Here is a 15,014-nt window from a genome sequence, read left to right as displayed (position 1 = left end):
TCACGGTCCATTACCTACCACTTCTGGGATCTCCTACCCATTGCTACCTTACCACTCTCCCCAGCCCATTCCAGCTTCTTGTGCTGTGCCTCCCTAGCACAGCCCCCAGAGGTGATGGCTACTGGTCAATATCTATGTAAGCTTTGAGCACTGAGTACATTCCTACTGATGTGTCTTAAGACTGTGCTAGCTTGATGGGGACCATGGTGACCACAGAGATGCTCAACCTGGAGTCCACAGACAGAAATGAAGGGAATGTGAACCTTAGGAACTCAAAAAATTGTAGGGATTTTTCTGGCAAGCAGGCCTCTGGCTTTCATCAGATCCTCAAAAGTGTTAATAAGCAACATACTTTTGGTTCATTTTAAGCTTGTGAGCAAATAAAATTTCCAGATGTTTCAACATCTGAAGCCCTGCTGGGCCAAACCCCCAGTGTGTACAGGTGATGTCCTGGGATTCCTCTCCCTCACACTCACATATTCCCACACCTGTTGTATAACTACTACCTTTGAGGTTATTCAGCTGTAAGATGAGATTGAAAATTAACTACTGCATACTTCCAAAGCATGCATAATTTATTAATTGTTGCTTACTTTTAAAAATTGGGGAGATAAACAATGGTAACATCCTCATTATTTTCCTTGTTTCAAAAGCAACTCATTAAATAATAAATTACTCAAATATGACAGATTGCTATGAACAACCTCATGCACTCAGCACTGGTGCAATAAAAGGAGGAAATGGCTGTGTTTGTCCATGAGATGTGAAGAGGAAAAACTGCAGAAGGTTTGATTTACCTGGAGGACACAAACCTTTTCTTAAACTGACCTCCAGGTGAGAATTTGTTAACCCACTCATATTATCTAATTCGTTTATTTCCTTTGCAGTTGGCAGTTAACACTTTTCGTGTTAATCTTCTTGGCATATTATATTTCCCATGTTTCACTCAGGATTGCTTGATTTGGAGAAAAAAAAAGGAGGGAGTTGTGTTCTGAATTTGCAGCTTGCCAGCTGTATGATTTTGGTAATTTACTCAACCTCTCTGAGCTTGATTTTACTCCTGTGCAAAATTAGACTGCTGAATTAGAGGTGTGGTTTGTGAGCTGGGCTCCCCCATGCCCTGGGGCTCTGCTGACATGTCTCGGGGCACTAAGCCAGCACGTTCGCCACCTTCACATGCCAGTCTTGGAAAAGACATGCCCTTTGGAAAAGGGGTTCACGTTACTAAAACAAAAGTCCAAAAATCACTGGGCAAGAGGGGCTATAAGATGCTTTAAAAGTCAGACATTCTATGATTTTGTAGAACAAATCATCTTAAAAATGGAATATGAGCTCTGACCAAATGCTGAAAATAAGAAGATTCAAGTAGCATTGGGATGTCAGCACACAGTAGGTGTTCACTGAACAATAGTTTGGAATCTCCATGCCAAGAACGGCATTCCGTGTTTCTATATTTTGTTTTTCACAGCAACAGTGTGACAGGAATCATCCCCATTTCACAGATACAGAATCAGTCCAGAACTGTCCAATATCCCTCAGCTAGCAGGTGGAGGAGCTTGGATCAGAAGTCAGGGGCATCCATGCCAAAGCATAGCAATTCTCCCAACTCCCCCGTAAGTTAGCTATTGGCAAGTCAAGGGTCAATTCTTCATCATTCCAAGCCTAGTAATGAGCAGAAAGAATTAATAAAATGCATTAAGGGAGCTTTTGAGACATTACAGCTTCATGGTTTTTAATGGCAAAATAGTTCTTACCTGCCAAAGTTCTCTTATTGGTTAATCGCTTCTTTAACCAAGTCATATGTATCATATGACCTGGTGTTTGAGGCATGGCAGATTGCATCAAAATGAACATCAAAATATCTGGCTCATCAAAATCAGAGCCAGAAATTGTATTAATAATTATATTGAGTCTTCCTAAATGTTTCTTTCTCAGGCTATTCCAAGAAGTACTACATATATATGTAAGGGGGTGTATGTGTGTGTATAATATATACATATACACACCATGTCTTAAAATATCTTGTTGCTTCTAGGTAAACTTGAATTTATTTGTGAAATAACAAACTCTTTTTGCTCTTTGAAAGCCAGAAGTTTCTAGTCCCTTTTTTCACCTATCAAAACGTGCCTCGATTAAATAGTGACATTCACAGAATGAAATTTTGATGTTCAAGTCACTCCTCCGGTTTTACCTATGTCACGAACACCTGTTCTCTTAAGCAAGAGCCCCTCGTGACAAGTTCAGGCTTCCTCCCTCCCTTCTACAACTTTATGAGCTCACTGCTGTTTTCCATTGTATGCTTTCAAAGCACTTTCACATCACAGTTCCTGTTTCTGTTTTCCCAAACCATCTCTGTGTGCCCCTGCAGCCGCATTCCACCTTTCTCCAGCAGACTGCTGGCTGCTCCTTGGGTCCAGGCACCTTGGCTGGTGACTCTTCTGCTCTCTCCTGACCTTGAGCCGTTCCCATCCAGCTCTCCTTTCCCCCTACCTTGGCTCTCCCATTACTATTTATCAAAATAAAAATCTTCCTTGGATCCAATATCTGTCTAATAAGTGGATGGGATATTAGGCAGTCTATTAAAATTAAAAATATGTTTCCTTCCCTCTCCCACTCAGAGGCCTGATTTGAGATACATACTTAGTGTCATAATTTTGGAATTCCTAGAGTGAATGCTATAACAACTTCTAAAAAGAATGAAGAATTTCAAGAATCACTGCTAGAGAATAAAGAGATAAATTATTTTCATTAATTTGAAAACATACATCACTACTATTCAAGACCACCTCTGTCACATATTATTTACAAAAGACAAAACATGGAATACGCTTTGAATATTTTTTGGTTGTGATGTTACATCTTGCTGTAGGTAGCCTATTCAAAGGGTTGAACCAATCTTTTTTAAGAGAATGAATTACCATTATCTCCAAGAGAAATCTTATGAGCATGTCCAGAAGACGGACTTCGACCTTTTAAAGTGTTTTGAGAGAGCCCCACCATCACCACGGTGTTCCCATTTTAATCAGCAGATTTGGCTTGTCTCCCATCCCCCCCTCCACACACACACATGGGCGCACATACAGATATTTTTTAAAAGCCTGTGTTCCAAATTAATAACTTAGCAGCTTGAGATGATGCTTGACTCTCATGCAGTTTCACACTGGGGAAAGCAGTTTTTCTTGAATTCTGGCAGGGGAAGTTAAATTTCTTAAAAATTGATCAGATACTAGTAAAGGAATAATACATAAATTGTCACTAAAAATTTGAGGAGCAAGACTTCATTATATCAGCAACGTGCTTTGTAAAGCCATTGGTGGAGGGCTGCATTCAGGATCCCAGCCACCAGGATCAAAGGGGACCCACAGCACTGACTCCATGCCTGCGCATATTATGGCAGTTTTTCCTAAGAAGGAATCGCTGCACATTTCAACACTATTACCATCAAATCCTCCAGAATTTGAAAGCAGAAAGCAGCAACAGGATCTGTAATTTGGTACTTGCCTGATACAAGACCAGCTCTAATGTGAACACAGAATGAACAGATACCTCCAGGATGTGCACAGCCTGTTGATGATTTAAGGGGTGCCAAGACTGTCCCCACTGTGACCTCATCTTCATTATTCCTTAACGATGTGACTAAATATTTTTTCTTCCATCAGGTCTTGCCACAACTTTGTGCCTGAAATTTCCGCCATTAATAATTGCATTGGGTTTTATCACCAATAGCTACTGTTGAAATTGCAAATGCTCTCAGGAAAGTACTGCAGAACACCCACCTTACACTTTTTGTTTAATGATTGGATTTGTCTCAGTCATTTAGCAAGGCCCAGGTGGAAGAGCACATGGAGCAGTTTTGATAGAAGAGTCAAGTATGAGAAAACGGTGCTGGACCATGGGCACCAGTGGAGATTAAGGGCCTACCCGGGATGTAGCAGTAAAGAGTCCTGAAAGGTCAACAACAAATGGGGATGGGAGTAGGACAGAGTATAAACTTTCTAGATTTGATCATTCTACCTGGGCTGTGTGTGTTGAGACCTCTCCACTCCCCACTTCAAGAAACACATGCTATCAAAGTCAAGGAGGACTTTAGGATATCAGCCACATGCAGAATTGCACCAACAAACAGGATTGCGATTTATATCCCACCCAGATTTTCTTTTTTCTTTTTTTTTTTTGGAGACAGGGTTTCACTCCATTGCCCAGGCTGGAGTTCAGTGGTGTGATCATGGCTCACTGCAACCTCGACCTCCCTGGGCTCAGGTGATCCTCCTACCTCAGCCTCCTGAGTAACTGGGACAACAGGCATGCGCCACCACCATGCCTGGATAATTTTTCTATTTTTTCTAGACATGGGGCTTCGCCATGTTGCCCAGGCTGGTCTCAAACTCCTAAACTCAAGTAATCCTCTCTCATCAGCCTCCCAAAGATTGCAGGTATGAGCCACTGCACGCAGCTCCCCATGCAAATTGACATGGTTACCTACTTCCATGATTTAAGGCTATGGGGTAACCAAGCCTACATCTTCAAATAAAACCACTTTAGTTTATTTTGTTTTTCCAAACAGTGTCTGAAACAAGATAATACACACCCCACCTGTCCGATCTTTTACAAGCAAGGACGTCAACCATTGACCTCTCAGAGCTTATAGAGAATCACTTTCTCCCCGAATTATACACTCTTCCTCAGGTTTTAGAACTCTGGATCCACAGATTCACTCTGCCCTCTCTTCCTCAATGACAGAGGGTGCACGATGCCTACTGCAAAACTAGATCAGTGAGTGCCAAACACAGGCACAGCTCATTTCCATAAAAGATAATAACGCTACAATTCCCGATGAGGCAGAGATGGTGAGTGTTCATTCCTCTAAGTGATTAGCATATTAACACTTTCCATGTGCACACTGGAGCTAAGATGTTTCGGTGAAGGTTAATGAAAAGCACCCTCCAGCCCTCACATGTTCTCCGTGGAGCATTTGAAGGTTTTGACTACATCTGCCCTGGTAACCACAGTATCGAGAATGAGGGGGCAGGATTTGGTTTAATGGAATGTCAGAATAAAATAACAAAATGCATTTAATGCACAGAGAAAGCATTTTAAAAAAACAAAACAAAACAAAAACACTGTTTCCATTGTTTTGAGTTTGGGTTGCACCAAAAGCCAATCTGGGTATCATTTGTCCTTGCCTATCTTCAGGTATGGCCTTTGCTCTCAATTGTCTGGGCTTTCATTTGATGTGCTAAATGGCACTTGCTGACTTGCACCTTTTAGTAAGTTGGTGACAGGGATCCCAAAAGATTGTGAACTACCTGTCAGTTCTCAGAGCACAGCGCATGCCGCCTCCAGGCTAGTTGCTCGCTTGCTTCCTCATCATGTTGTTCTCTTTGGTAACGAGCAAGACATCCCTCTTCTCTGAGGATAGCACGGCACCAGCTAAGCTCTTTCCCTTCCCCAAAGACTCCATGCTGCTCCCCATCAGCTCAAGGACCCATTCTGGTGTTCCCAGTAGGGAGCTCTGGTTCTGGACCTGCTCTCTGTAGGATATCCAAGATTTCTGAGTTCTCTCCTCAAATCCTTCACACATCAGCCCATTTAGCAGCCAAACTCCATCCTTTCTCTTGGCTCTGGAAGTCCAAGAGTCCTAGATGGACTTCTACACAATCCTAAGAACCTGGTGTCCCTATTCTTTAGCAGTTCCTTCAAGTTTTCTTTTTATCTACAGAGTCTTAGATAATTTAGACCACACACAGATGGAATTTAATGTACGTGAGCATGGCTGCTGCATCCAATGTCCCCGTGAACTGTGAAAGGGCTACCAACCCCACCCCATGCCCTTTTTGAACTGCAAAAGGACACCTTCCCTATTGGGACTCCTCAATAGTTATGTGCACTTCCTAATATTGAATCTTGTTTTTCTGTGTTCTTTTCACTTCTTTTTTTCCTGTTACCACATTTATCTTAAATACAGATGTCTCACATTGCCTTTTCCTTTTAATATGGTTACATAAAAAATTTAACTCTCATAATGGTCAAAGTTAGATCCTGTCTTTCAGTATCTACTGCAAGAAGCAAAAAGAGCAATTTCAGAGAGCAGTGGACAGGAACATCAGAAATCCTCTTACTGGACCATTACCTATGTGCCCTTCCGGGAGGCCACCTAACCTCTCCCAGAATTCACATGCATTTTAATGTCCGCTCTATGGAATCTGTTGTTTAAAATTTCTATTCATTTCAAAAAGTTCTTCTGTAATGGCATTATTATACATGTTCAGACACCTAATTTAAGTTATCAGTTAATACTAGGTCCTGGGGTTCATTATAGAAGAACAGACACATTGGGAGTTGTCTATTAGGATTTGTACAACTTGAAGAAAACTGAGAAGCAACAAAAAACAGCAGTCACATATACAAGGTGTGATGAGAACAGCTGATTTTCAGGTCTAAGGAAGTTAAAGATGTGACTGAACATATAACCAAAGATCCAAGTTAGCCAGTGGAATGTAGGCTATTTCCATGTGAGAGGAGGTTTTTCTGGAGATGTTTTGAGGAAAGGCATATTCCCACACATTTGTGAGATTCTTCAGCACAAGAGCATGAACTAGGACCAACAAGTGCATTGGTGGGGTCCTTTCCAACTCTGATTTTGTGACACATGAGGTGTGCCTGGGTGTGACTGTTCATGTGTGTGCATGTGTTTGTGTGTGCATGCACATGCACACACATACATACACATGCACAGAATATGCTAGGAAAAACTTCTCCCTGCTTAATATTTGAGCAAAAATGTGTCCTGGCTCATTGCAAGCAGAGGGCATCAATTTTTCTGTCTCCTCTTAATAGCTTTACTGATCACTGCTTTTCAATTTTAAATCATTTGAAATGGAGATAGTATGTATTAAAATAAATTTGTATTTTTATTTATTTTAAGGGAAAAAAATCCCTTAATTTGGTTTTCTAAGGAAGAGTTTCATTTGCTTGTGAGAATATAGTAAATTTAAGCCAAAATTGCCTCAGCGTTTTTTCTGGGTCCCTCACCAGGCTTCCCTCTGTGCAGGAGCAGAGGTCAGGTGCAGCCAATGCTAAGCCATTTTCACCGAGGAGTCTCAGTATCACCTGATTGGCTTCAGAGCCAAAGGATCAACTCAGTTCATTCAGATTAAAGTATATATTGCTTCCAAACATCTCTGGGTTCACAATACTTCATTTTAAAATAAACTTTAGCATCTCCAAAGAGAAAAAGAAATAGTCTCCCAGAAGCCAATTCTCCTTGTTACTCTGGCTTGTTTATTTAGTATCCTTTAAAAAAACAAACCAAAATCCCAAAATACTCTTTTTACATATTTATTTTTAGCAAACAAGGTAGAAAAAAAACAGCAATCTCTAACTAAAAGTAAAATCTTTTTTTTTCTAATTTCCCCCCTAATTTGTGGCCATCCTTGGCACAAAAATTATTTCCACCCACCACCCATATGCCTGGTTTCCCAATACCAAGGCTGGTAAAGAAACTCACTTTCCTCTGTTCACTTGCTAAGCAGTAATGGGTAGTCTATTGCAGTAACCAAACAGCTGGAAGGATGTCGGAGATGGCATCAGGCTCCATCCAATCCCAGTTCTTTGGTTATTGCCTCACAAGATGAGGATGTGAGGTGCCACTGAGTTTCTCATAAGAATCAACACTTGGTGACTTGCAGGCAGTCATTGAGTTAGCACAGTTTAGTGATCCCCTGCTTCAAAACCAAACCACAAAGCAACAATCCTCTCTCTCACTCAAAAAAAATAAATAAATAAATAAAAAAGAAACATATTCCTCTTTCCTGGTCTCCCTACACATTCCTACTAGCCTGGGAATAGAGGTATCCCAAAGTTTCATTAGCAACAAGGAAAATAAAATAAAATAAGGAATGGAGAACTCATTAAGAGTTCTGCAGTCTAAGCACACAGAATAGTTTTAATACCTTTCAAAATTATATATAATGCAGGAATAAGAGACCGTCTTTAGGGATTTTATATTAGGAGGTTATTTACCTCTTTATGTTCTAAGCAGTGTGTTAAGGCCCCAGGTAAGGTCTCCTCTAGGTATATACACTTGAAATGTGGGGTCTTCACCCCCTGTCCCATCTGGCTTATCTTGTCCCTGCTGTTCCCCTCTTCATTGTACTTCATGGTGGAGGGGGGGGTCTGTCCATTTTTTAGGGTCGAGGTGACACCTCTCTGAGGAGGGAGAAGAAGGGGCTTCCCAACTGCATGGGATGAGGACAGCTGCTTCTTCTGGGTGTCCCACCTGCTCACCGTAGCCATGGCTGCCTCTGCTCTTCAGTTTTATACCAGTTTAAGCCTTCTCCGATTGAACAGGTTCAAGGACACGGGATTTCCAATGATAAAAAGGTATAAAATCAAACCAAGAGCTCATAGGTCCTCCAAAACCCACACCCTAATTAACTACTCCCACTCTCCTGGCATGCTGAGGTATCAGGCAAAATAAGAGCAAATTTGTACAGGAAACAAGGGATTTCTTTTACATAACGCAGATTGGGCTTCTGACTCCCAATCCTTGGGTGTACTGGGTGTAGACCTATGAACAGCAATGCACTCTTTCGTAATTATTACTTCTCTCCCATGGTCAGGGATGCGACCTGAGTCCTAGTTCAAACATGAAAGCCCAGCACACATTTATTTCATAACTAATGAGGGAGGAGAACTGTAATAAAAAGAAACCCAGTTAATGACAGAATGCTAATTTAGTGTGGGAATATTTCTTTATTGAGCAAATATTCTGTGGAATTTTTGAAGGGAGGTGGGTTTGCTTTGTCTATTTTGAACCTGTCAAGCTATACTGAGCATTAACCCTTATGCACACTGTCACACTGAATATAAAAATTTTTAATGTCCATATTTACAGAATCTTCTTCCCAGATGAAATAAAACTTGATTTAAGTTCTTTAGATGATGATAATGATGGTACTGATAAAATGGTCCCCTTTTATCGATAAATGGGCTTTGGGAAATGACCCCACTAAATACAAATCCAAAGTCATCTTCATGTGAGTCTCTGAAGGGTTGGCATGGAATTCTGTCACACAGTGTCCTCAAGGAGGCTCCTCACCTTCCTGAACTCTAAAGAGGTCGCCTATCTTTGCCCTAATCCTAGCAAATGAGATCCAACAGCAACCCTAAAATAAATAGGAGAAGCCAGCTTATGCTGTTGATTTACCACGCTTGAGCAAACTGCTTTGTGAACCTATTGGTGTCTCCCAGGATCTATTTTAATGATCTGCCCGAGGTGAACTGAGCAATGATTAAAAGACAAGAACCCTCAAGATCTTCTAAGAAGGGAATTACGATGTCTACACGCGTGGTGAAGCGGCTGGCTGATTCACCTTTCCTCCCTCACGCCTTGAGCCACTGCAGACCGTGGTCTTCTCAGGACAAGGCGAACGGCCGCCCTGTACCATGTGGGACCCATGCAGCCTTCCTGGTCCGCGACCAGCCCTTTAAACCTGCACCTTCTCGGCGAGTCCTCCTTTATCCCGACCGTCCATCCTTCGGCTTCTCTAGCAGGGACAGTTTGCTCTTGAGGGAAACAGGAGGAAAGGGCCACGAGGTTTCCAAAGAAAAGTCCTCTCAACAAGCTCATTTTCTTTTGACTTGTCTTAGAACCAAAGCAAAGTCCTGTTGGAGGGTCAGAATACGCTGATGTTTTTGGCTACACCCCTCTTTCCCCAAGTTACAAAGTACTAGCTGGGAACCTTCCCAGGGAACACGTTAGATCTGGCGGCTCTGTAGAGAGAGGCCTTTGTCCGGCGGTGTTTCACATCAAGTTTACCTTGACAGAGGCTCCCTGTGCCTGTACCTTAATCATCAAGCCAGGGCACCCTTTACAGAGAAAAGCCAGAGAGCGGAGAGCGGCAGACTCCAGCAGCACCCAGCACTTTACGTCTCCTCCCAGCTTGGTGGCTCAGGGGGCTACAGTCATAAACCAATCCAAAATACAAAATTCTTCACTAAATACATATCCTCCCTCTCTGTCTCTCTCGTGCACACACATATGCATGCATGCACACGCACGCACACACACACACACACACACACGGACCCCCAAAAGCAGCATTACCTGTTCCTGCTGCTGCACGGATTTCCCCGAAGCGCTTGGCTCTTTGGCTGTGGTCATGGTCCGTCCAGGCGCTTCCCACCACCGGGGCAGTTGGGGTCTGACGGCGAGTTGGGAGCCACCAGAGTCCAAGCGGTAAGGTGAGGAGGAGTGTGATTTTAATCCATACTTCCGAAATCACAAGGCTATTTTGGGGAGGGTGGGGGAGGGAGGGTGGGCAGGCAAGCCGAGTTTGCTCTTTAAATGCAAACAGCAGAGAGACGATCCGAAGGAGGAAGCTGCCGCTGCTTAGTGGGGCTTCTCCAATTAGCAACAGCCTCTGCAATCGCCACAGAAACAATGATAACTGCTTAGCAACCGGCAAGTGGCGGCTGGGTGCAGGAAGGGGACCCGAGTGATGCGCGCTGCCTCCTCGCCCGCCTCCTGGCCCGGCGCGCACGGCGCATGCTCCGGCCGCCCGCTCAGCGGGGCTGAGGCTGAGGCTGGGGCTGGGGAGGGGGCCGCGGAGGCAGCGACTGCCGAGGAGACCCCGCGCCCGCAGCCACAGCCTCGGTCACCGCATCCATCAGGGCCCCGCGCCGCGCCCGGGTGTCTTGAACCTGCGGCCCCCACGCAGGGCGCGCCAGACAGTGCATACCTGGAGAGGGGGCAAGGGTGGCCCCAGGAGGGATGCCCTTTGTTTTTTCTTGGTGCAAAGTGTCTGATGCGTGTTTGAGAAGGACGGGGGTCTGGGAGCACCGGAGGCAGGCAGCTTTTCTGTTTGCCCAGTGGATTTGGCAGGAACACTGGTTGTTGAAATCTTGGGCTTTATTTTCCTTAAAATTCAGAAAACTTATGTTCCATCGTTAGAATCAAAGAATCTACATTTCTCTAAGAAAATCAACCAGAACCTCAAGGGTGTTTGTCCATTAAAAGAAAGACAGGGAGAGAGGAAAAAAAAACACATTCCAGCCTGTGTGATGACCTTACAGAAACACGAGGGCTCCCCACTGTGTCCTGAGCTCAAGGAGAAAGAGACAAAGCAGGACAGGAGATGGCCTGTCCAGCACTCCCTGCCTGAGGCCAGAGGCTGCTGTAGTGTCCTGACCCAGGTACCACTGCCCCTGCCTGGCTCCCTGCACCTAAGCAGGCAGTTAGTGGGTAGAGCAGAAACGCAGGTGGCAAACTCTAAGGAAAGTGCAATCAGCCAGTCATTTGCAGGTGGGAGTATCTCCTGGCCCTCCAGAAGCTCAGAACTCAGTGCCCAGAGGCCTGGCACTGCTCCTCTGCACTCCGGGCCGGTGTGTGGCCAAGCTCTCTGTTGATGCATTTCCCACTCCTGGTCTGGAACCTCTACTTTCACCCATTGGCACTTGGTCACAGGCATTCACTGGCCTGAGAGTTTAGCCATTTATATATACGGGGAACTCTCAATAATGAAGTCCTTCAGGCCAGGGCCTGAATTGATCACTCTAGTCTTTGCACCTCTGTGACGCCCAGTATAGTTCCTTACAGAAAAGAGGCCAACTAGACATGTTTCCATTTAAAAGGTATTGAAGATTTCCCCTTGTTCAGCCCCTTTCCAATGCCCAGCACTGCTTCCCGCCCCATCATTTTACAAAAACAAACCAGCCAGCAAAACGCAAGGCACTGTGTGCTTCTTTGGAATTGATGGCTGAATCCAAGTCACGGCAGAGTGGCTGGTCACCCCTACCATGGCCTGAACTTAATTCTGGTCTGAGTATGTATTTGGCACAGACTCTAAGAAGTCTGGGTGGATGGCTGGTAGCTTGCATCGTTCGGCCAGGGGTGAAAAAATGAAAACCCCGTGTGAAACCCTTGCCATGTGGTATGGGTGTGTGCTCGGCCTTGGTTGCACTGGCTTAGACTCCTGCATGGGACAGGGAGGTCCAGGGGTGGGTACAGCAGTGGTATCAGTTCTCAGCTTGTCTTTGTGACCCTGCCTACTGGGATGCTAGGAACCTAAATTCTTATCAGTGTTGGTAGGAGGGACTGGCCCAGGCCAAACAAGAGTCGGCCTCAGAGGGTCTTCCTACGGTCACAGGTTCCTCAGTGCAAGGTCCCTCCTTGGTCACATCTCTGGCCCCAGGAGCCACTGCAGTGTAAGGTCACCAAGCAAATCTGTCATGGAGGCCCCAGCAACCGAGTAAACAGGGGCTCAGAAAGAAGGGCTGGGTAGCCAGGTGGGCAGTCACTCTCCCCTCACACACCTGAAATGCAGTTGATCCCTGGAGGACGTCAGTCACAGGGAAAATCACAGCCCCTGCCTTAAAGTAAACCTGAGCAGTTTCAGCCTCAGAGTTACTCAGGACCTCAGATCACCCTGTCCTTCCGAGATTCCTCTCAAACCTAAAACCCCAATTAGCTGGGCGTGGTGGCACATGCCTGTAATCCCAGCTGCTTGGAAGGCTGAGGCAGGAGAATCGCTTGAACCTGGGAGCGGAGGTTGCAGTGAGCTGTGATGGTGCCATTGCACTCCAGCCTGGGTGACAGGGCAAGACTCCATCTCAAAACAAACAAACAAACAAACAAAAAAACTAAAACCCTAGGGCTGGGTCAAATGTTGAGCTCCCATCTATTCGCATCTTAGGAAGGATTCATTGCTAACCCACTGAGGCCATGGGCTTGACCCAGCAGTGATATTCAGGAGGAAGACTGCAGACAAGAGGAAGACAGGTCTCCTTCATTGATTCCAGGGCCCCTGACCTAAACCCTAAACTGAGGAGCGGTACCTCAGGGAATGCTCAGCGGTGCATGCTGGGGAATCCATGTGGGTGCGTCCCATTTTACTTCTCAGTAAAGAGCTTAAAATAGTTTTTTACACCTAAACAAATATGGATAGAGTGCAAGGCTTGTGGATATTTGTAAAGTGATACATGATCCTTCAAAGGAATGTCCTGCTGGGATCAGATTGCTTGGACTTTGACCAGCCAGGCCCCACCGGGGCTCCCCACCTCCCTCACTCATCTACTCTGTCATTCACCCATCTGTCGACAGGAGCCTCCAGGTGGGGAAGTTTAGGAATTACTGGTGGAGAACCAGGCCAGGTTGTGCCACTCAGTACCTTTCCTTGGAACATTCTGGTACCAGGTTCTCAGCTGCCCATCTTTTTACATACTTGACTTTGGCTGTTTTTAAAAACAAAAGAGCGAGATATCCTGCCACTGGTGACAGCATGAATGAACCTGGAGGAAAGATGCCAAGAGAAATGAGCTAGGCACAGAAGAACAAATGCTGCATGGTTCCACTTCTATGAGGCATCGAAAGCAGCCAAACTCATGGAGGCAAAAGGAACAGGGTAGTGGTTGCCTGGGACTGGTGGGAGGGGGAGGTGGGTAGTTGCTAATTAAAAGGCATAAAGTCTCAATTATGTGAGATGAATAAGCTTGACAGATCTGCCGTACAACCTTGTACCTACAGATAACTTGCACACTAAAAATCCGTTAAGAGGGTAGGTCAGGAGATCGAGACCATCCTGGCTAACATGGTGAAACCCCCGTCTCTGCTAAAAATGCAAAAAATTAGCCGGGCGTGGTGTCACACTCCTGTAGTCCTAGCTACTCGGGAGGCTGAGCAGGAGAATCGCTTGAACCTGGGAGGTGGAGGTTGCAGTGAGCCGAGATTGCACCACTGCACTCCAGCCTGGGTGATAGAGCGAGAGACTCTGTCTCAAAAAAAAAAAAAAAAAAAAAAAAGAGGGCAGATCTTGAATCAAGTGTTCTTACCATAATGAAATAGGGCTGCCTTTTATTCATATTTTAAAGTTAATCAGTATGCCTCCAGAGAACAAACATTGTACTTAAGTTTATCCTCTCAAGCTAAAGGTGTTTGCTTATTACTGCAAATACAGAAAGGCCTATCTTTCATTGGAGATCAAAACTAAATCTGCCTGGGCATTATCAGTGCCATCATCTAGAGATCCAATGGGGTCAAAGAGAAGGTTAACAACTGGCAAATACAGGACATGTTACCCCCCCTAAAGTTGTGCAGACCAAGAGAAAATACAAGACTTTACAGGCTGATTTCTAGAGAGCAGCATCTATAAGTATTATGGTTTTCATAACTATGACTGCAGGAAAAGCAACTCAGAGAAGACGTTAGGATGAATCTAGCAGGGGCAAGAGTGGGGAAAAAGAGCCACTGCACTCCTTTCCAAGCGCCTTGCACAGAAGAGGTGCTCAATGAATACTGACTTGGCATCAGACATACTTAGCAAAGAAAGACACTACATGCTCACCTGCCCTTAATTATAACAATAGCAATGGCCAAGCTACCTGCAGCAGTGGAAGTGCTAGATGGTTAATATCTGACCTCACACCTCCAGCAACACCATGAGGCAGACTGTTATTTCCCCCATTTTACAGGTGAGGAAATTAATATTCAGAAAATTTGATATGAAACCCAAGGTCACTCAGAGCAAGTAACTCACAGCAGAACTTGAACCTTGGCAGTCTAGACGCTAAACCACCATATAACATCGCCTGTGTGTGTCTGTGTCCTGATCTCTCTTCTTATAAGGACATCAGCCATATTAAATTAGGGCCCACCCACAGGACCTCATTTTAACTTGATTTACCTCTTTAAAGACCATATCTCCAAATATCATCACATTCTGAAGCACTGGGTGTTAAGAATTCAACAGACAGATTTTTGGAGGACCCAACAGCCCATAATAATGATTACTATCCCCATTTCACTTATGAGGGAAGAGAGGCTTGAACTGGTAAGAAACTCTTCCAAGTTCACAGTCAGCAGAAAACGGCAGAGTTGGTATTCATATCCAGATGTTTGATCCAAGCCCTTGCCCCAACCCCACACACACACAGCCCCAAATCCCCACACACACATACACACGTCCTGTGTCTCTTCGGACCCTTCCAGAGTGCTTGGGCGGAAGATCCAGCCCCAA

General features: G+C 44.8%; 1 protein-coding gene across 7 annotated transcripts in view; it reads right to left on the bottom strand.

Annotated features, from left to right (window-relative positions):
• Positions 1-15,014, bottom strand: part of DPP6 (dipeptidyl peptidase like 6) — a 1,188,326-nt gene that overhangs the window by 590,042 nt on the left and 583,270 nt on the right. The window contains exon 1 of one of the 7 annotated variants that reach the window (XM_030826247.1): positions 10,109-12,449. The exons of 5 other annotated variants lie outside the window; for them this stretch is intronic. In XM_030826247.1, the coding sequence (XP_030682107.1) occupies positions 10,109-10,165 (57 nt within the window). In that variant the 5' untranslated portion in view covers positions 10,166-12,449. Of the gene's footprint in view, positions 1-10,108; positions 12,450-15,014 lie in introns of those variants that run through there. One more of the 7 variants, XM_003280605.3, reaches the window with a different exon arrangement.

This window comes from Nomascus leucogenys, chromosome 13 (genome assembly GCF_006542625.1).
Source record: "Nomascus leucogenys isolate Asia chromosome 13, Asia_NLE_v1, whole genome shotgun sequence".
NCBI lineage: Eukaryota > Metazoa > Chordata > Mammalia > Primates > Hylobatidae > Nomascus > Nomascus leucogenys.
Note: the sequence above shows the minus strand (reverse complement) of the source record. Positions and strands in the feature narration are given on the sequence as shown.